The sequence below is a fragment of the Mycteria americana genome, chromosome 2 (genome assembly GCF_035582795.1).
Source record: "Mycteria americana isolate JAX WOST 10 ecotype Jacksonville Zoo and Gardens chromosome 2, USCA_MyAme_1.0, whole genome shotgun sequence".
Classification (NCBI taxonomy): domain Eukaryota; kingdom Metazoa; phylum Chordata; class Aves; order Ciconiiformes; family Ciconiidae; genus Mycteria; species Mycteria americana.
The window spans coordinates 142,528,930-142,552,170 of record NC_134366.1 but is presented as its reverse complement, the minus strand read 5'-3'; the positions used below and the strand labels follow the sequence as shown (position 1 = coordinate 142,552,170).

The following is a 23,241-nucleotide window of genomic DNA, read 5'->3' as shown; positions in this document are numbered from 1 at the left end:
AACCCAGTCAAAGTCTGATTCTGTCATCAGTGTCCCTGTTATATATGACGCAATTACACAGAAATAAAGGTGTGACTATACTTGAACTAGCTCTTTTGTAATTGCTTGGGTAATCGTAGTACTCAAGATACAGTCCTGTGATTTGGCACAGACTAACCAAGCGTTTACATGTGAGGCCTGCTTGTAGATGGTACAGAAACACCCCAAATAAAGAGAGCAAGCAGAGTTCAAGTGATAAAGCAAGGACTCATACACTTTTAGGGAATGAGGAACATAAACAGCCTTCTGCTCTACTGAAATTAACAGTGCTATTTTCCATCACAAAGAGATGTGTTTCAAAAACCAGCAGAGGCCTCCATAATTGTTTTAAAAACAAAAGAAAACAAGAAGAGAAATAGAAGAAACAGGTACAAAATAGAGAGGAAAGGCTGAAATTAATTTTATTTCACAACACGGAAGAATTAAGAAAGAAAGGGTACTCAAATAAAGAAAAGCACTGAAGGAAAATAAGGAAAACCAACACTTTAATGTACTGTAATTACCTGTTCCACTATTACCTTTTCCCACGACATTTTATTGATGGTGTTTCATGGATCATCAATAAAGTAACACTATAAAAAGCCCTAGAATCTTACTTCCTTCTGATGTTTGTGCTAGATTGACAGTAACTAGTCCATGACAAAGGGGCAACCAATTGAGCTTGAAGACCTGATGCAAGAGCAAGGGGGGGAAAATAATAAAAAAAAAAATCAATAATAATATGTTAACTTTGAAAGGAACACCAAGTGAAACAAATGAATAAATAATTAGTTTAAGGGTAACAGTATTTTCAAAGCAAATGGACTACTTCTGTTACCAAGAAGATAGGGCATTTGACAGCTAATAAGATAGCGAGGCATTCAGCTTCCAAACCATAAAAGGTGAGAGTTAATATTACACTAATGAGCCACAAGCATACTGCTGGCTTGTTTTTTATTAACACTAATAAATGAGCTCATAATACTGATCAGAAGTGTTTTTTTTTTTTCTCCACACATCTCACAAAAGAATTTCAGGTGATAAGTACTGTGATACATATGGTAGAAACAAACAGCTGTGGCCACAAAGATGTTTTGTTAACTGATGATTAATATATTCAGGAAGCAATCACACTATTCATTAGTAAAAGTTTACAAACATTAAAAAGTGCATAACATTTGAAACCAACAACAACACAAAAATATATATAATATATATATACTATATATAAAGAAAGTGACATCACCTCCTGTTAATAAAAGAAAACAAATCTTCTGACTTTGTGATTGGTGCTTATGTGATTGCCATGGTTTACTAGTCAGTCACTCTCTTTACTCACCTTAGTCACACAGAGGTGTGGCTGCCCCATTTTGCAGTATTCAGCCTCATGTATGGCCTTGTCTATTGGGGCAGGATGGGGGGAAGGAAATCAATCAGCATAGATACTGCAGAACAAGTTATTAATTTGTAGATATTTTAAGTAATCCTCTGGATGGGCAAGCTAGCCTGGTATTTCAATGAAGGTCCAGTTTGGACTGTCATTTTGGAATAGCTGAAATGGGAAAAATACAGGTCTTTTGGGTGCTAGATGCCAAGTCTCTCACTTTTGTCTCCACATTCTAGCCAAAAGGCTGCTGTAGCAGCTTCTAGCACTTGGCTGTACCTGGTGCATCAGTAACAGGCTACTGGCTATGCAAACTCAACAGCCTGATCAACTGAGGCAAAGACAAGGAATAGAAAAAATAGTCCCCCTGGCTGGATCCAGCCCATGATCTACTAGTTGGACTATCCTGCAATCTAAAACTCATTCCAGAATACATAATTGGCAATAACCTATGCCAGTTATTCTCCCGTGTGTAAACAAAGGCCCATCTTTAACAATGTGAACCAGGAAAATCTCTAGCACCACGGAATTTGTTTGAATTTTAACCCATATAAGGTTATAAATGTATTCTTAAAACTACCATAACAATAAAATACTTGGACTAACATTTTAAAAAAATATCTCAGAGAAAGATTAAGAAATTGGGAGTAAGATTAGAAAAATGGGGAAGAATAACATAACAGATTCAATTTGAGTCTCTGATATGCAACTAACTACAGGCAAGTGGCAAAACTATACCAAGGACACAAAACACGCTGAAGTATTCACATTAACAAATCGTTTTGAAGGCTCATCTAGTAACAGATTAGAGTGTTGCTGAGTCATTTAGGTTTAGGCATAATCAATTTAGCAGTTGACGTTTTAAATCTATCATGTGCACATCACCACATTATGCAAAAAACCAGCCCTTTCAAAACGCGTGGTGGAAAAATTCACAGTAACAGAAATATTCTTCATAAGCAGTTGAGAAGGGGCAGTGTGGAGCATCTAAGTTGTACAATACAAAAACCATTGTAAATAACAGAGCTGTAAAACAGATGCAAAGTTCTAAAAACAGTGCTTTCTTTACAGTTCTTTTAATGGGTGAACACTTTGGCCAGAGAATTTTAAACTCTGAGGATCACACAAGCCTTTTCTTAAGATACACAATTGGATCCTCTGACATTTCAAAGGCCATTTGCTACAAGATTTACCTGTTCTACTTTCTAAAAGTGTTCTCATCAAGTAGTCATTATGAAGGGATCCATCTGATGACACTATCCCAAAAAATCAATACATGTTCAACCATTGCTAATGACAGAGGTAGAGAAAATTCTGTCTTCTGCCACAGCTTGTACCCCCATTTTTAGCATTGTGTTGAGTGGGTTCCAGCAGTGAAGACACATGCACTTTCTTTTCCACCAGCTTGCTCATGGAAACAAATTTGTTCCAGCATGCTCTTGTAGTCTGAAAACATCCAGCAGCTGCTTCAGTCGGTCAAAGTCGGATGTCAGCTTTCTTGCTTTGCTGCCTCCCCTTGGGCCTCCCCGGTTTGCTCACTTGGATTTCGTTGTGCATCTCCTTCTCCTTCTAGAACATACAAGAAAAGGACGAATGATCCACCCTAAAACAAAGAGTTATTGCTCCCAGAGCCTCAACTGTTCATCCACTAGTCTCAAAAACAAAGTAAAAAGAAATTGAAATGGAAATCCTGCATTAAATATGAAACCTTTTACTACTAAGATAGCCATAGTTTGCATCTCAAGAGACACCTTCAAAAACCAAATTCCTAGCTGCAATCACCACTATCATTTTAAGTACAGACCTAAAGTAGCTAGAAATGAAAGAGTTTAACAAAAATAGTAGGGTATTTTTGACAATTTAGTCACTATGGTGACTTATACTATGACAATATAAGATAAAAAACCTCATTACAGCAAGTCTGAACAGAATTTACTATAAAGAGATGTAACTTCAATAAAAGCAATTGTTTGTTAAAGCTGGGTTCGTTCTGTGCATCCATTTTCAGTACCACGCCCCACGGTGTTCAGTCCAGCTGTCTCACTGCAAACCACAGAATGATCTGAGGAACAGAACACATCTCACAGTGGCACAGTGAACAGACAACTTGTAAAGCCTGTCTAAAGAAGGCTAAGTAGTACATTGACAATGGTCTATTAGTACCTATATGCAAAGTATTGTGTTTCACCTGACGATTAAAGACATAACAGGTTCAGACAGCTGGAAGCTAAGTGCAAGTCAGACAGAAGTCCCTGAACACTGGACTAATTAGCTTTAGGTACATAATAAGAAATGTTAGGTAAGGAATAATGTAAAGACATAAGTTGTCTCTTGTATCTTGCAAGGATTCTGTGTAATTTGTATTGAACTGGTGTGATACAGTAGTTAAGAGAAGAAAATTCCACCAACTAAGTTATAAAGAGGTCTAAGTAGAGGTAGTAGTGCCTCTTAACTTTAACCTAGAGATCTTTAGAATAAAGGCAGGGTTCTCAGTACAGATATTTATTGTTTCCCCATTTCAAATCACACTGTACATCTGCAGCGTTATTTCTGTTTATAGAAATAAGCACCATAAACACCTTCTCTTTTCTATACAGAAGAAATGGCACCTTGCTAATGGAAAAAAAAAGTTCTTTGCATTGCAAAGAACACTGCAAAAAGCTCAGACATGATAGCTGTGTTTTGTGCATGCACTGAATATTTAGGTGGCAAAATGCCTCAGAGAGTATTGGTAATTATAAATTCAACCTGATGAAAAGTTGCAGAGAAGGTTGATTAGCCTATTAAACAGTGAGGTTTGTTCGGTTCATTATGGGTTGAGTAATAAATAAAAATTTGTTTTGCAAGGCACTTTCTCAGAAAACTCTTTATTTCTCAGTTTTATCTCCTACATTACAAAGGATTCCATCAGGATGGATCTACATGCAATTATTTCCTATTGGACAGAAATCCCTTTTGCCTAAGTTGTCCAAACACTTTCTACAAAGCCTCCTACATTTGTTCTGATACTGCAAAAGGCCAGATGAGTGGAATCTGGGTTTTTTAATTCCTTTTTTGCCTGCTCTTTACTCCATTTATTCTGAGTACTAGGAAGTCTTTAATATCCCTCATACTATCTAGGCAAGTCAAGCTTTCCTGAAAGAATTCTTATTAAAGGCAAAAAAAAAAAAAAAAAAAGCCCCTCCTCCAAAAAAGGCACCCTCCCCCCCCCAAAAAAAAGGCCAAAAACCAGAGAAAAAACATTGCAAGGTATTCGTGTTTAAAAGAAAAACCATCCTGGACGCGAAGCCCAAACATTTCACTACCCAAATGTTAAACATAGTGCACAAAGATTCAGAGAAAGAGCACTAAGGTTCTAATATACCACTTCTTAAAAGATTTTCTTAACTCACTGAAAAAACTCACTAGTCTAAATCCATTTAATCTATAATACACTGTCTTGGTACTACAGACTTTGTCTTTCTGCTGGCAGACCTCTCCTACCAAAGGCCTTAAAATAGCATTATGGAAATAATTTTGCTTCTACGTTCTGAGAATCCCAAAATTGCCTAAGCATACTCTTGAACTATTCTTCCTTAAAAAACATAATGGCTATAAGCTCTTAAGAGTAAGAGTTGCAATTCTTACACAGCATTTTGAAACCAACAGGCAATATTAAAAAAACCCCAAACCAAATAATATGATACTGTAAGCCATAATACAGTTGTGCAAGTTGGTAAGCTAGCAACAGTTACTAGTTCTGCTAATGTGCAGCTTTTAATGCATTTTTCTTCCTGTAACATTACTGACTTTTCAGTGTCTATCAGTGTTCCCAACACTCACACCTAAAACATTTCTACCATGACCTAAAATCACTTTTAATCAAATTTCTACAATCAGTCCTTCACTCCAGTTCTGTATGACTTTAATGCCTCTACTATCCCTAGTTTTTTGTAGATGGTTGGACCATTACAACTTTTACAAGGAAGTCTCCTTTCTACTTCTGCACTGAATCTGTGTTCTGTGGCATGTCTACAGACACATACAAAACCAGCAGTTTGTTTTAGAGATTAAACTTGCAGAGACTGGTCCTCGTTCTTCATTGTACTTTTTCCTTACTACTACATTTAGCTACGATCACCTGTAAGATGAACTGAATATAAAGTTTCTTGGAATTGCATTGGTTACCTTGAGAGAGAGTTGAGCAGATGAGCTACCTGCTGATTTCCCTACTAAAATCTTTCTTTTGCCTTCTGTCTTATGATCTCTGTTGCAGTTTTCCACTTATCAGATGTACATAGCATTGCTTTTACTAAATTTAGATAAAATGTGTTGCCACAGAGTACTTGGAACCTATATTTTGAAGTTTGGTAAATATGTCCATTCCATAGATATTAGCAGGTTGTTAGCTTATTACGGACAAAGAACACTGGAACAGTTATTTTGAAAGGAGAGTATTATACAGTAATTATATGTATTAGACATAATTATGCAGTAAACTCTTGATTATCTCTCCTTGGCTCATCAATGAGGGGATTAACCAGCACTCACTTCAGGTATCAAATAGTGCATGACAGAAAATATGTGGTCTTTGAACAAGGCCTCACTGCCTAGTCCTGTTCAAAGATGTTCCTGTTCCTCACAGGAAATGTATCTGCAGGCTTTTCAAAGTGAATGTACTAAATATGCTTGGGTAGCTTAATTTACATATGTTTTATAATAACCTTTTTTTTATTTGCATTATCCTACTCTGCCATTACTCCATGCAGTTGAAAGCAAATGTACTTGCACTTTTGCAAGAAAATGCATATAGCTGTAATAAGAATAAAAGAAAAAAAAAGAATCGAAACTTGATGTCTATATTTGTATAATTACGTAGTACTTAGCATAAATTGTTTGACACGCACCTTGAAAGAAATAAGATATAACCCCCAAATGTGTTTTCCTCTTAATCCTGTCAGGTGTGATGTGTATATGCATCCCACAAGCACCAATATATTCTGAACTGCAATTTGGGATGCAAATTATTTTTTAGCCTCTCTTTGGTTTGGAAAGACATGACAGGATAATACTAATACTCATACGAATGATAATACAATGCATTTTCCAATATTTGTGGTTTGGAGGCTTTTATCCAGCACCTAGGTGTACTAATAATACAAAATTTAAATACATTTTCATTGTATCTAATTCAAACTGCATAACCTCCTGAAGAAGTATGCAAGCGTTTTTGTATATCTACTACCTAAGGTAATTTTATGAGCCACTCGGTACACTTCTTTGGAATTAAGTTACCCAAGCTGCAAAAGAGGTCTCCAAGAAAAACTAAATAGACTCCTGAATTATGTATTAAAAATTAGGCTAACAGTTATTTAAACCATTCTCATCACTACAGAGCTAACTGCATGTACAAAATGCATACCAACATACATTACAGGCACAAAGTCACATTCTTTTTATAGCCCACAAAAGAACACAGTTCTGGCTTACAACCACTCCAACAGCTTAACTTAAAAATAGGGATTGTTTATATCTTCTAAATGGACAAGATCAAAGACAATTTTGATAAGTGCAAATTTGAGACCAGAGAAAATTAAAGCAAGAAGGAAGGTTGGCATTATGCATTTCAAATGCCACCTACTTTATATTTTTCCAACATTTTACACGTACCCCCACATTAAAATAAATAGATACACCTACACATATACTAATAAAGTTTTTTTTTTCCTAAATAGAAAAAAAAAAATTAAAGGCCCTGCCCAGCTAGAATTGCATGCATTTAGAAGCTATAGGCCCCAAACTGGCAACTGCAGAAGGAATGACTTAGGATAAGTCTGAAAGCCAAAAAAAGAATCAACCCCCCCCCCAAACAGCACTACAACCACCCAAACATCACGCTGCCCACATCTGATTGTCCAGTGATGAGACTGCCTCTCAGAACTCTTGCCGTTGTCTCTGAGAAAAATACGTGCACAAAGAGGGCTGCTGCTTATCAACAGTTTGTTCTTTGCTGCATTTGTTTTCTTCTGCTGGTATTAAAATAAGCCTAAGACCTCTTTCCTAAGATCTGAAAAGGGCTTTCAAATATCTGTAAGATCCATTAATTAAAATGGGTCATGAAATACATTACGTGTAACATGAAAATAATTACACAGCCATATTACTATTTTTATTTAATGTAAGGCCCTTCACCATACACTGTCCCTCCTTCCTCTCAACTGAAGGTGCACAACCAGCTAAAAATTTTGGTAATGTTAGAGGTGAAGAAAGATTTAGGATTGCATTAGTGCTAATCACCTTAAAAGAAGGAGAAAGTATCAGCAGAAAGGGGAAAGAGACAATTTACCCAGAAACAAAGATCCAAGTAAAACAAAAACCAATGCATTGCTATTGCTCTGTCCTCTGGCAGCTGAAAACAAAATTAATCTCCACAATAACCTTTCAAGCAGACACATGGCTCCTCCTACAGACTTCAAACCAAAGAGCTTCCATTAAAGGATATTATGAAGAGTTGGGTTTTAATGAAGACTTCCTTATTTTCTTCCTTATACTCGATTTTCCATAACATTTATCCTGACATGGACTCTGCCACTAGGCAGAATGACTGCTCACTGCACAATGACTTTTCTTTTTTTCAGTAATATGTTGCACTCACAAATAACCACCCTTCCCATTTATGAAATCTGGGCTTCCTATTGCAGGCAACCCCCATTATCAGAAAAAAATATTTTTGTTGCTGAGGGGCAAGGGAATAATGCGTGCACATAAACCATGTTTTGTGTACTACTCTTTTCATTTTAGTTTTAAATAAGTATACTAAAAGGCCAAAATGTACTCACCTGTTTTGTTTATATCAAGCTCTGATAACTTTAAGGCTAGTTCACTAGAGTTCCCACCTGGAGAGGACACAAGTATGTCATGTAACGCATTTCTTCTACCTGTTCTTCCTGAAGCAATAAAGTCTGCATATGTAGATTCCACATCAGTCATTGCTAACAAATATCCACATAGCAGTACCTGGATGGGAGAAAAAAAGAACGACTCTTAGAACACCAGAAAAACAAATGATGTTATGGCATGGGAATAGAAGACTAGAGGGTTCTCATTGTGGAGTAGATTGGCTACGCAGTAAGCAGCAAAATAAGATGCCTCAATCTCAAAATTTGGAGAGATTAGAGAAGAAACAGAGTAGGAAGCAGAAAAGGTGTGTGGATTTTATGCAATCAGTATTCAACAGTATTTTAAACAACTTCATTTTTCATACTTCATAAAGTGCTAGTGAGTACTTTATAAAAGCAATGACCTCAGCAACATAATTTCTTTATAGAGCTGTCTCTGCTTTTAATATTAGCTGGGAAGTAGGAGGTAGATAGGGGGTGGAAGAAAGTTCTTTTCTGCACAAAATGCAGAGCGTAAGGAGTAAGAAAGTACAAATCGATAATGCTTTTGCATGCAGAACACCGTGCTCATACATAGGCACAGCTATGTTTTGTGTATTTTCCTTTCTGTTAGTACGATTAGTTTTGGCATTGTATATAGACCTCTTCAGACTCAACTAATTTATTTTGGTGTGGTAGTTGCACCAAAGTGGTACATTACCATAAAGTCACTGAAAGGAGTGGAGACATGCTAACAGAGCAAGCAGAATAGCTGAACTATAATACAGAGGTTAGAAAGCAATGCTCTGTAAGCTAGGTATAAAATCAGAACTTCTTTTCATTAGAAAATAATTATTTCTCATGTTCTTATGGAATAATGTGATGATATGCGTTAATGTAACATCTGCTAAAGATACAAGGAAACTCCTATTTAAACCTCAGTAACAGAAAGATTTTCGTCCCTGCTGGAGTATCTGCTATACATCTAACCTGTTAGGATTTTTTTTTAATTTATAGAACTGTAACCAGAGACCGGGGGTGGGGGCATAAGTGCAACACTGTACAGTTGCATACAGTGAGAAAGTTTAGCTATTATTACTAAAGTAGCTGAAATGTCACAGTTGCATAGTGTACAAATCTTTTTAATCAGTTCCTACTGCAGTTGCTGGACACTGAAGAAGCCTCTGAAGTCATCACAAACACTAACAGCAGCAAAAGATTCAGCTTTCTCTCTTTCCTCATTTTTATAAGCACATTTTTTTAAAAAATAGATACATAAAAGACAACAGCCAACCCTTCCCCACCCTCAACTCTGAATAACTTCACAAATCCTGTCCATTCTTCAACTTCATTTGTCCTCACCTCCCCAACTTCAGTCAGCTGTATGAGGGTATACATACGATGTGCCTCAGAAGCCAAGAAAAGGGTTTTACACCATATTTTATTTAGTCTAAATATAACTATATCAAGTATCATTGCAAGACTGACTGACTGAAAATGAAGTTCATTGCTATCAAGCTTTGGTGTCCCATGCCAAATGCTGAATGGCTGACAGGATAATTTCACTCCTATGAACAATCACTGTGAAACAGGAAACTGCTCTTAAAAAAAAAAAAAAAAAAAGAACAACTGAAAAAAAAACCCCACAAAACCTAACAACAAATCCCTACGGCATGGAAAGAGGTCAGCATAGACTGAAAACCTGCCTGACACACATAAAATAGTGTAATCCCTCTCAATTAACAAATGCTTTCATGAGCATGAGAGCATTTGCATTTCTTCCCATGAAGTGCCGTCTTCTTGAAACACTGCAAGAATACTGAAGCAAATGAGAAGTCTACTATTTGTTCTTTGCCCAAGGTGCTGACATCTCAATGCCAAATATATCAACCGTGCAATAATGAAGCATATAACTTGCAAAGGTGAAGGTAAACAGGACAGTTGTGATAAGGTAAGAAAACAGCACAAGTTTTCAGACTTATCTGACCTGTTGTCACGGTTTAACCCCAGCCAGCAACTAAGCACCACACAGCCACTCGCTCACTCCCCCCCAGTGGGATGGGGGAGAGAATCGGAAGGGTAAAAGTGAGAAAACTCATGGGTTGAGACAAAGACAGTTTCATAGGTAAAGCAAAAGCTGCGCACACAAGCAAAGCAAACCAAGGAATTCCTTCACTCCTTCCCATGGGCAGGCAGGTGTTCAGCCATCTCCAGGAAAGCAGGGCTCCATCACGCGTAACGGTTGCTTGGGAAGACAAATGCCATCACTCTGAACGTCCCCCCCTTCCTCCTTCTTCCCCCAGCTTTGCATGCTGAGCATGATGTCATATGGTATGGAATAGCCCTTTGGTCACTTGGGGTCAGCTGTCCCAGCTGTGTCGCCTCCCAACTTCTTGTGCTTCTCCAGCCTTCTCAGTCAGTAGAGCACGAGAAGCTGAAAAGTCCTTGACTTAGTGTAAGCACTGCTTAGCAACAATTAAAACATCAGTGTGTTACCAACATTATTCTCATACTAAATCCAAAGCATAGCCTCATACTAGCTTCTATGAAGAAAATTAACTCTATCCCAGCGAAAACCAGCATACCTGTTCACTGAAGAATATCATCCAGCAAGGTCAGAAGATAAAAGATTTTAAGTGAAACTTAAATGAGTTATATTTGTTTATGCCTGTTATTGTAACTGGCCTGTAGAAAAGTGCAAAACCTGAAAGTAATAAATGTACAGGCTTGGATTTTGTCATTAGTGTAGCACCAGTCCAAAGTCATCATAGCTATCACTCCTGCCAGGATATTAATTTATTTTAGCGTAGAAAAAACACCACAAAGAAGAATATTCTTTTGCTACTTTGCAAGCTGCATATCAGTGCATCAGGAACAGAATAAGCAGAGAAGACTATGACTGAGGTGGAACAAGCTATAGGGCTGTAAGCTGGCAAAATGAGCAGTGTTGTACTCCATGAGCAATTCCCTGGACTGTACAAACTGCACTCCACAAAACACTCTTCTGTAAGATTATATTCTCCTTGAAACATTCCATAAAACATAGAGAGCACTGGGGGAAATCTCAAGCTTCTTTAATTTTAGCTACGAAACAAGCTATAAAGCCATATGAACATGTGCTTGGAGAACTTTATTTTAAAAGTTCATTTTCTATAGGCTCAATATGGCATTACTAACAACATTCTGATCAAAAAAGAATGTTACCAAACATACATTTATTAACACTTCCAAGTTTTCCTGTCTGCGTCTTCTCCTAAATGTCAAACACCATTCTGTTTTGTATTGGCATTATCTTGAGACATTACTGCATAAATATGGAACTCCACTGACATCACCCAAGAGCTCCCCTTCCAATGAATGGCTCAATGCCCAGCAGTCTGTAATTATTCACTGAACCAGTCATTAAGGAATTACCATTCACTCCAAAAAACCTTTTTTTCCTTCAGTCTCTGTGGAAGGAGTAGAATTTGCTAATAATTCTGTGAAACATAATTTAAATTTCCTAACTAATTGCATTAACAGATATTCCTGTATTAAAGATTGTGGTCACAGTCCCAATAGTTCTACTAACTTAATATTTTTTTTTTAAGTTGCGAAAACAATACTGTGCTACATGGTATTGAACTGAAACAAGAAGGCTGCAAACCTTACTGCTTCTTGCCAACTGAATCAGCAAACTAAAGAAAGCAGTTCTGTGAGTGTAAAGAGTAATGAAACCTGCTGTTGCAGGGCTGGATTCCTTGGTAACTGATGAGATACTATCCCATCTGAAGTCTCCCCCCCAGCTGTGCTTTGTCTTTCCCCCCCATGTAGAGTCACTTTGCCTGATAATGGGTTAGAGTTTGCAGTACAGCCCTGGGGATTTTCAGATGGCATCTTTCCTTTCCTCAGCTTCTTAGTTTCATCAAACTTCTAGAAATGTGGGTATCTTAGACTTCTGTCTCTTTCCCCTCCCAACTCCTTCCTCCCAAAGAAAGCTGTATTGAAAATTAGTTGAAAGCACCTAAACAATTATGGAGGATGAGGACGGTAGATAGGCATAGTTGCTATCTTAGATTTTAGCCAGTGTAACAAGACATCTCTGTATTATTAATGAATATTCTGGAAAACATATACTGCTACACCTGCAAAAGGCCTACTTCTACATCCTATGCAAATTAAGAAGTTTTACAGGTAAGCATCATGAGGAGTAGAATTAGTATCCAGAGAATGCAGGAAGAGAAAAAAAGCATAAGAACAGCATGATTTAATAGGTACAGAAAGAATCAGTATTTGTGTTTTCAGAAAGTTCCCTGAATACTCCTTGATCTCCACAATCCAATTTCTGTGTTAAATTTTCCATTTCCAAACTATATATAACAAATCTTGTCCCCCAAATTTCTGAAGCTAACTGTCAAATTTCTACAACTGTTTTCCTCCTTCTTTCTACTTTGGTTTTATTGAAAGAACTCTTAAAAAACCCTAAAAGTTAGCGATGGCTTCACAAATAAAATCCCAATTTGACTGCATTCCATAACCATTCAGTGAAACAAGGTGCTACACAGTGCCATTGTTCTCAAGAGTTTAGAAGTACAGACATTATGTGGCATACCAGCATGAATTAAAAATCAGTGTCTACACAGTTTATGGGCTAGAAGTACCTAGGGCTGTTGAATTTAGCCTGTTTAAGGGACTAGCTACCTAAAAGAAGCCCAGGCACATTTAAAGTACCTTCACTATTTATTATTATTTTAAAAGGAAGACAGAATAAGAACGGGCACTTGACACATGGCTTGTCTATGGGATTTGGCATATGTTGCTAGCTAGCACAGGAGAGCTGCCATTTTCTTGGCAAACCTGCAGTGTAAGGCTAAGAGGTACGATCCTTCAACATTTACTCCCCCTCTTTCTCCATATATGCTTAATGATGGCATTGAATAAGGGATTTTCAAATAAAACTCTCCCAGGCTTTGGCCGCTAAATGTTGTATCACGATCAGCACATTGTTTAAATATAATTATCTATATTCAGCTGACATAAGGGAACAAAAAAAAAAAAAAAAAAAAGAGAACTTGTCATTTAATAGCATGTCTGCTTTAGAGAAGGTGTATAATTATGCTTTTAAAATAAATTTTGGTTCCAAATCTAGCCTTAGCTTAGAGACAGGGCTCTTTCCAGTGAGGAGATAGCTCTGTTCCACAGCAACCTGTACCTAGATCCCCATCTCATGAATGGTCTGCTACATTGAAAGCAGAAACAGAGCAACAATTTAACAAAAGTGTACTTCTTCCACAAGAGATTGTATCTGTTGTGCTATACAATAGTATTGCTTTTGCACACCAATTAGCAAGAAATTAGCATTAACTCTCAAAAGCCAATTAAAGGAAATATAAATGTCCATGTGAGCTGGACAGTATTTTAATCTGCACTTTGAAAATCCCTTATGTAGTTTTGTCTGTCTGATGTTTCTGAAGCGACCACCTCTATAAAATAGTAATGTAGAACAGGTCACTTACCTTTTTGATGGTTAACATATTTTTACTGTGAACATAGTATATGTAGTACTCCTAAGACTAGTAAGATCTTAATGGAAATTAGTGGGCAATTCAACTGGTTAAACAATGAAACAACAAAGAAAATGACCACCTGAGATTTTTTTTTAACCAGAAAAAAAATTATGAAGCTGTTTTAAATCTGCATTAAAAAAAAGCACTATGAAGTTGGATATCCTTCAGCTCATAACCTATACAAAGAGATCATTCATTAAGACAGTTAATAGGTTTTCCTTCTGTGTTATGTAAGTTATGTTTTACCTAAAGAGATCTACAAAACTAAAAGCCAAATAGTTAAATTCTTACTATGTCCTTGCTCAGGGAAATTTCATTATGCCTATGACCATAAAGATTTAGTCTCTCATCTACCACTTAATTTCAGTTCACAAATTCAGTTTTATCTTCCACTGTTCCATAAAAGTGGGCAGTGAAATAACAGTAGCAAATAAAAAAAAGCAAACATAATCAATGAAGCAAATCTACAGAGGCCTTGGTTCTTTGGAAAGCTACAGTACAGAAGTTGTCATTCCCACAGACAACTAATGAGGTTACTGGAAGTAATTATAAATAACAATAAATGTTTTGATATTTTGAAATGAGCACCCTATGCAGGAAACAAATCACAAGTATCCACATGGGGACTCTGTGTTAGGGAAGAGGGTAAGCTACCATCTACCATCACTAGTCACTGCTCAACCTAGAGAGTACTGAATGGCAACCAAACGTGTTTGAGAAGAGAGGCATCTATTGCTGTGTGACTTTTTTACTTGCAGTTGGTGAATGGACCTCTTGGCTTCTGAAGGGAACGAGGGAGTTAAAGCATCACTTTTCAGGATGCTCTGATACTCTCTATGAACAACTTTGCTATAGCACCTCATAACCATGAAGATGGGTGAGGGCCTCAAGCAAGATGGGAGTTGTCAAGCTCTTCATGTGACACACATCTGGCAGCCCTGCTGAGCTTCCCACATCCATCTGAGCTGTGGGAAGGCTGATGTTATAGGGTTCTGGGAGGATGAGACCTGTTATGCAGCACTGCAGTTTATTTGTTTAGAATGGTGTGGTGCTGCAAACCAAGGAGCAGGGTTAACACAATACTGAACAAATACAGTGTTCTGTTCAAAAGGAATGGTTTCAGCCTTTGGGGAAAGCCTGTTCACTGGGGCCTCTATATGGCAATCCAGCAGCACTCCTTTCGGAACAGAGAGATGACACAAGAGGCAAGCCCATGGAAGAGTATGAAGACACAAAATACACCCCTCAACAGGAAAGAGGAGTTCTTCCTCAGCTGCTGGTTTACTGGAAAAACCCAGTCTATTGAGGATTCACAACAGGCTGGCAGCCTGGAAATGCTTTGTGCAAAAAAGCCAAGACTTTCTGCAGAAACGTAGAGTAGATGTCTGCTTAGCATCAGGGCGTTTAGTGGAGGGGAGGGGGGGAAGTTGTGTGGGCTTTGCTCATGAAGCATCTCTGTATCTTCCTAACCTTGCCTTTAATTCACGATTCATGCTCTCAGACACTTCTGTCAACAAGTGCCAGCCTGCACAGCCCGTGCTTTAAAGGTATTGATCAACACACTTCTCATTAGAAAACACAGCTGAGTGTCTGATGTCTGTTCTTTAGAGAACTTGTTATAAGCACTGTAGTGACTATTTTTGTAACAGCCACGTCTCCTCTATTCACTGCTACATACAACAGCATGTATATAGCTTTATGGGGAAAAAAAGAACACAACACTGAACAGTCATGATCAGTAGCCTGCAAACATTTTGGGCCAAACTGCTGTGAGCCACAGTAATCCTTATAGACGACAACTTTCAACTGAAAAAATTATAGGTTTAGCCAACTTTTAACTGAAGGTCTGTGTGCTGGTTTTGGCTGGGATAGAGTTAATTTTCTTTATAGTAGGGCTATGGGGCTATGTTTTGGATTTGTGCTGAAAACAGTGTTGATAATACAGGGATGTCTTAGTTGTTGCTAAGTAGTGCGTATACTAAATCAAGGACTTTTCAGCTTCCCGTGCTCTGCCAGGTGCAGAAGAAGGTGGGAGGGGACACAGCTGGGACAGCTGACCCCAACTGACCAAAGGGCTATTCCATACCATATGACATCATACTCAGCATATAAAGCTGGGGAAGAAGGAGGAAGGGGGGACATTTGGAGTGATGGTGTTTGTCTTCCCAAGTAACCATTAAGTGTGCTGGAGCCCTGCTTTCCTGGAGATGGCTGAACACCTGCCTGCCCATGGGAAGAAGTGAATGAATTCCTTGCTTTGCTTGTGTGTGTGGCTTTTGCTTTCCCTATTCAACTGTCTTTATCTCAACCCATGAGTTTTCTCACTTTTACTCTTCCGATTCTCTCCCCTGTCCCACCAGGGGGGAGTGAGCAAGCGGCTGTGTGGGGCTTAGTTGCCAGCTGGGGTTAAACCACGACAGTCTGATAGCAAAATAGTTTTGTGAATTACTGGCAGACCAGTATAAGCCTTATAAGCAAGCAGTGGTACAAAGGCGATAATGTGGAAGCCACTCAGATAAAGGGTTTCCTATCAAACAGATTTCCAATTTTTGGCAGAAGCTTAATGCTATGGAAGGGGCTAAGAATGAGATTCACTGGACTAATTTTAAATGCACATATGTAGGTAGGTACCTATATGAGGCGATTCATCTGATCCATATTAAACATTTGTTTTAGCATGAATGCAACTAGCACCTTCAATGTGCTTATCTCTTCCTACGGAATAGAAAAAAAAGTCTGAGAGGTGAGCAGAGGTCTTTATTACACATGCATTATGTTACATTGATCCTACTCTTGATGACCTAAAAGGAGTCTGGTCCATTGAATTTTTTAAATTCAGAATATATAAAATGCTTATCCACATAAGACCTATTCCCCTCCATATCTTTTTTTTTTTCCCCCCTGCAGATATACATCTTGCTAGATATTACTTTACTAGTACTAATGCTTTCAAGGTCAAAGTAAAAAAAGACTTCATTCTCATAGAAAAAAAAAATCAAACAAGAAATGGCACACAGACAGTATGCAGTACATTGTTGTGTACTTTTCCAGTTAAATGGGAACCAGCTGTGTTTTTTAAGAAATAGCTCCATGGTGCAAGACAACCTCCATTCATTTATAAGGGCTGAAATACTCAGCTGAACTATAGATTTGAATGGCTAAACATCCCTAAGTAAATTATAGTTGCTGCAATTCCTAACAGCAAACCATAAAACTAACATGAAAATTCATGATCTTTAGCTAGTTACCAGCCAAGAAACATAGACCATCTCCTCCATATTAATATATGCCAAATCTGATAAAATACATAGCTTGTTATGCTAGGGTAAGAACTAATGTGAGCCTTGCTCTTCATTGTTTTAAAATGTCAGTAAAGGTAATGGTTAGCAAGAAGGCATTAGCTAGCATTGCCAAGACCAGCCTGTGCTGGGTTGGGGGAATATGATGGAATCACAAAACCACGATATGGGCGTGAAGATTTCAGGTGGGGAGATACCATCCAAAAGGGTACTCTCTCTGGAGGACAAGACCAGGAGGAAAAGAAGCAGATGGAGATAGGGAGGAAGTAGCAATTGCCTTAAAGAACTCAGAGTTCAGTTAGAGGAACCAGTTAAGCCTGTACAACCAGAAAGATAGCTTCGACTGTGGTGGACCCCTCCAGCTGCTCTACCAAGAGGTACCCGGTGGGCTAACTTGACTCAAGGACTTCACACAGGACCATTGATTTGAATGAGGGGTTTGGCTCACTGAAAAGATGTTTTATGGGAGGGGGAGAAAGCCTCAGACATCTTACAATGGGAAGATAACCTGGTCAGGTGCTTAACAATATTTTATACTAATTCTTTGTATGGTATCTTTGTATTTACTAGTCACTAAAAAGACTGCTTTTAACATTGTGGAACCTATTTACTAAGAAAATAGATATCACTTTCCTCCTCCTGGAGGACTCCATCTTAAATATTTTAATTTTCCATCCTTGGAACACAGAGTATTTCCACTGCTTACTGTTGAACCAAGATCTAACACAATTTTGGTGCATACTTTGTTTCCAGGCAATACTCATATCATTGCAATACCCATTTTCCTCTGAAATTGCAATGCATGAGGTTGTCTTAGAAGACTTCTTTCTTCTTATCTCACTGCAAGAGATTTGGCTTAATAGTTACCCTTCCTATTACACTACTCCCATTCCCAAGTTAACTAAAGTTTGCATTTTGTGATGTTCTGCATTCTGACAATTTGATTGATATGTTTACAGCATCTACAACAGCAGCTTGTAGGTAACAAAAGCATTTCAAAGGGAAAGCATGCAGTTAGAGCAGCAAAAAGAAAATGGCTAGATAACAGTATCATGTCAGCATTTAAAACTTAGGCTATACATTATCCTGTGTGGACAGGAGGATGCACCAGCATTTTCATGAGGTTTCTTCCAGACCTATTTGCTAGGATTCTTCAATGTTTCAGTACAACATGTAGTCTAGCTATCAAGTATTCAAGATATCTAAATGCTGCACAGTTTAGCTATTCTTAAACTCTTCCTTAGTATTTAAAGAACAACTGTCCCCCTCCAAGACACTTTCCTCAAATCTTTAAGACATTGTAAGCTACTAGACAGATGCAAAATTTGTTGTATCACATATTTTTTCAGCAGGTTCTGGTGGAATAGCTCAACTGTCTGCATGTGACTACCTTTTAAAATCATGCAGTCATGACTCATCATGAAAGTATGTGTTGCAGCATCCAGAACAGAAAAGCTTGAGCTTATTACTCTTTCTCCTTGGGCAGTGGCAAAAACAGTACTGGAAGGAAAGGATTTGCCTTTTTTGATATCAAGATCATCCACAACTGTGTCTTAGCAAGTATTAAATCTTGGTTCCTACCTCTGCTTTAATAAAATCAGATTACTTCTTGCAAAAACAAAGCTGCTATAGTATAATATGCTCCTGCTAAGATGTCACATTTCACATGCAAGCTTGGAGTTTGCCAAGAAGAACCCCAATGACACTATACTTTTCAGTATTTGCAAAGATAAATACCACTGGGCCAGCCTGGAGACCCGTGAACATAAGACAAGCAGCTTTTTAGTAACATATGTATTTGAACCTCACATTAATCAGTATTTCATTCATGTTATATTTGGTCAACTTTTTGACTTGTCAATAATAAATTAACTTTTCCATGCAAATTTTTTCCTGTGGCAGGCATTTAACATCTACTTTACATTTGAATTAGTTTTCCCAGCCACCAGACATTCTGCCTTTCTTTTAATTATTATCTAAGAGCTACAAAAAAAAAAAAAGGCAGCATAATTTGGCTGACAGCATTTCAATTTTTGTACCTTAAAAGCAGTTCAATTTATTATATCTCACACGATAAATTCACATTTTATATTGCATATCATTTCATTTCGGTTTCCTCTTAGTCTCAGCCTTACGTTTTTCAAGGTTTCCATCATTTTTGCATTCTGTTCCCATGTGTACACTGACTACTTTAGAGTCTAAGGACTGCCTGGCTCTGTTGCTATGCAACAGCATAGCCTACTTAGGGCTTCCTGAAATAATCGTCTCTAATGTGCTTTTTTTAGAGTTGTTTCAGCAGGAATATTTTACTGTTTCTTTATAATGGACCACTGATATTATCACCACAATATTAGACCGTGGTCACCTGGGAAGTTTTGGTAGCTACCCAAGATGACAAAAAAACAATGTTATTGCTTGCAAAATTCGGGACATACCTCCTGCATTAACACAGGGAGGTAAATATCTCAAATATTGCTATATGTTTGCCACATGTTCTCTAGGTATATGAGAGCCATATATTTATAAGGAAAAAAAATAATCTTAATTGTTGTTTGTCTTACTCTGTTTCATTCAAGGGGAAAAAAATTTCTCTATTTAATGTAGAATAAGCCACCGGTCAGAAAAAAATAAACCCTCTTTATATGAAGTCTATTATAAATTTAATCAGCTCAACAGAAGGAACATATATGCAAATACTCCATGCTGCAATTCATTATAAAATAAGTTTATTTCAGAACTCTTTAGGACAATGTTCCACATTTAAAAAATGACATTACAGATGCCGTGAACTGGGGCTGCATTTACTTTTTGAGGTACCTTTGAGCAGCCTGGAGAAACTGTCCTGTGAAATATTCAATCTTTCCAGCCTCAAACAGCATTTTTCTTGTTACAGCCTTCTAGTGCTGCTGCTGCAAGAGTGGACCAGTGTGTTTTGTTTTCTTATTACTGGCTTATTTGCAAATATTAAGTTAATTCATTTCTGTAACAATATGTAGGGCAATATAAACACAGGGCTCTTGTTAAAGCATCAATCAACCCTAGAGGGCCAAATGCCTTACTATGCACCAGGCTGAGGGATCAAAGGAAGGAGGTCTAATAGCACAAAAGAGACTTTAATGAAAGGAAATATTTTACCTCATATTCTCTTCTCTACCTTGTCCACCTTAGCATGCTCAGCACCAATTATGTCTATGGATAGCTGTGTGTCACTCCAGAATTGAGGTACAGAGAGGAAAGATGTTTCCCAGACCCAGAGAAAATAGGAACAAGGTTTAAATTAAGGTCCCTGCAGAGGCAAGTCCACCTGCAGTCTTTTAAAGGAAGAGGAGGAAGAGAGCAGCAATTTTATATTGTTTGCAAGATCCTAAGTCAAAGATTACTTTTTCTGAAAAAGAATAGGGTGTGGTAGGCACAGGAATAGGCTTTTCAAAAACAAACACATGAGGTGGTATAAAGAGGTAATTTTTCCATATCCATATGAGTACCCACATACACACATAGTAGCCAAGCTATCCAAGAACGTGATTCAGCAAGGTTTAGCAAGTGTGACTCTCCCAGAGTGATGCATTTTAAGTCTCTATTGTTTAAAACCACATAAAAAGTACAGCTCAGACTCAAATTGGTATCAATACTGTTTTGAAAGCAAAGAGGTGACGATCTGAAGAGCAGCAACATTTGGAAGTATCTCCTTTATGGTAAGCAAACAGTCTAAAACCTGGAAGTGATGCATGATCAGCTGGAGGAGAGAACAGCATTAATAAGGAAATCTTTTATAATGGGGAAATCCTGTAGTATGTTCAGTTTGCATTTTACACTTTGCAGTATTTATGGGTGTTTAAAAGACAGGTCAAATAATTTCTAACATAAAAAGACAGAAAGAAAGCCCTCACATTTGCCATGGTAAGTCTGAAGATGGGAACCTTACCGACCTCTTTTGAATGTCCGCGTTTAAAAAAGAATCTAATTAAGCAAAGAGGAAAAAAGCAAAACAACCAACCACCCTTCTTCCTGAATAATCCTTTGTGACCTAGGATCACTTTGAACACTTGAGATTGAAAAATCTGACAAAGCTGACAAGTTTCCATGTGCTGGTACCAGATGGAAACTAAAAAATGGCTTGCATATACTAATATTTAATTAGCAATTGCGCTGCATTACACAATCTGTCCATGACACTCAGATTTAAGATGCATTTCTAGATGCAAGCCCAGGTACCCTGACGAATATGATACGCAACAGCAATTGAGGAAGATACAGGCTCTGCAAACCACAGCTACTTAAAATCAGTGCTAGTTAAAGCTCTGAATCTGAGGGTCAAATATTGCTTTTGTCCCCAATTTCAAGCCAAACTAAAGCTCAAATACTTAATTCTTATCCCTCTAATGTCCCAATTCTTCATCTAAAAGAAGAAAGGGCCAAATGGAGGCAGATAACAGGGTGGGCAACTTACAAGAGGGGGTGGCGGAAGCATATAAACAAAGTAGAATTTCCTTGGCGCTCTCAAAACTCATTGATTTCAGCCAACCATAACAAATTGCTCCATCACTGTAAGAGATGGCTTATTAAAAAAAGCATACAGTAGACATTTTATACTCATGCCAAGAAAAGTTATCCAACCAAACTAACACATATTTTCTGCAGCTCAAGCTCTTAATTCTAGCTTGCAATTCTCCCTTTCACAGCAGTTGCTGAGTACTAAGAAATGTTAAAAGAACCTAAGAAGAATCTGAACATACAGTTCTTTCTACATGCATAAAAACAACAAAATGCAATAAAGTGCAAGCCATGGTTTCTGGATATGAGCCTTAACACACAGGTATGAGCAGAAAGAGAAGAACTTACAGAAACCCTTACTACTGTACAAAGTTTCTGAGGGGAATTCATGTTGTCAGACCACAAGTACTTCCATACTTGACCTTAATAGCTTACCTGACCCTTCAGAGGCCATGCAAAGCACATAATCCCTCCTTTTATCTACCTGCTGGTGTATTATGGATAATGAAAGGAAGTCCCAGCTGTCTGCTTACAGTAAGAATGCATATGTGGGTAGAATATTTCCTAAGACTTCAAATTCTGAAACCCTGGCAAAAGGAAAAAACCTTCTCAAGAATAAGAATCACCCACAGATCTGAGTTTCTGGATACCATTTTTTCCATAAAAGGCAAGCTGCAGGTATAACCTCAAAGAGGAAGAAGGTAACTATATAAAAGACATTGCTCCAAGTCTAAAGCAATAGAAAAACACACACATATCTCTTACAGTCACTACAGAAGCACCTTGTTCAAATAAAAACTAAACTTCAGAAATAAGGAGAAAAAAATAATTAAGTAATTGAGAACCAATGAAGAGAAAAGACATATAGGCAGACCACTGTAAGAAAGTGCATAAAAATAAACCCAAGTGGACTCTTAAGACTGAGCAGGAAGAAACAATCAATACCAAGTGCCTCCTGGCAAAGAAGAGCAAGAAACCTCCTTTATAACCATTATTTCTCCTGGCAAAGACCTTGGGATGCTGACAGCTAGCTGTAAGCCTCTACCCCATCCCAACTAAAACTGTCCAACTTTGGACCTAGATAACATGGGAAGGACCGTAATACCAGGGAAAATTAGTAGATACCAGGAAGGTTTCATATACAGCAGTTTGAGTGTTCAGGGTCAGGGAACTTTGAAAATGACCTCATCTATCCATGTAAATATACATAGATATACCTGCTGAGATGGGTACCGTTAAATATTCACTCCATCTGCATAACTACTTGTGTCTGGACATACTTAGCAGTAGGGTCTGTGAGCTTAGTAGATTTTCTATAAGCTGTACAAGAACTGCCTCATATTCCAAATGTTTGTCTATTTTAAAAAATTATCTTTTGGTACGTAAAATAATTAGCTTTAAAGAACCACCTGTGGTGGGTTGACCTCGGCTAGCTGCCAGATGCCCACCCAGCTGCTCTCTCACTCCCCCTCCTCAACAGGAAGGGGTGAGAAAATAAGATGAAAGAGCCAGGGGGTTGAAATAAAGACAGGGAGATCTGGTACCAATTACCAGCACTGGCAGACCAGACTTGACTTGGGGGAAAATCAATTTACTGCCAATTGAATTAGTTTTGGATAGTGAGAAGCAAAGACAAGTTAAAA

At 37.8% G+C, this 23,241-nt stretch overlaps 1 protein-coding gene across 2 annotated transcripts in view; it reads right to left on the bottom strand.

Moving 5' to 3' along the window:
• Positions 1-507: 507 nt before the first annotated feature.
• The window catches only part of PKIA (cAMP-dependent protein kinase inhibitor alpha), a 45,184-nt gene continuing 22,450 nt past the window's right edge, over positions 508-23,241 (bottom strand). For both annotated transcript variants that reach the window (XM_075494845.1, XM_075494844.1), the window contains 2 exons: positions 8,221-8,398; positions 508-2,971 (listed from right to left, as the gene is read on the bottom strand). In XM_075494845.1, coding sequence (XP_075350960.1) covers positions 2,892-2,971; positions 8,221-8,371 — 231 coding nt within the window. In that variant the 5' untranslated portion in view covers positions 8,372-8,398 and the 3' untranslated portion in view covers positions 508-2,891. The remainder of the gene's footprint in view (positions 2,972-8,220; positions 8,399-23,241) is intronic.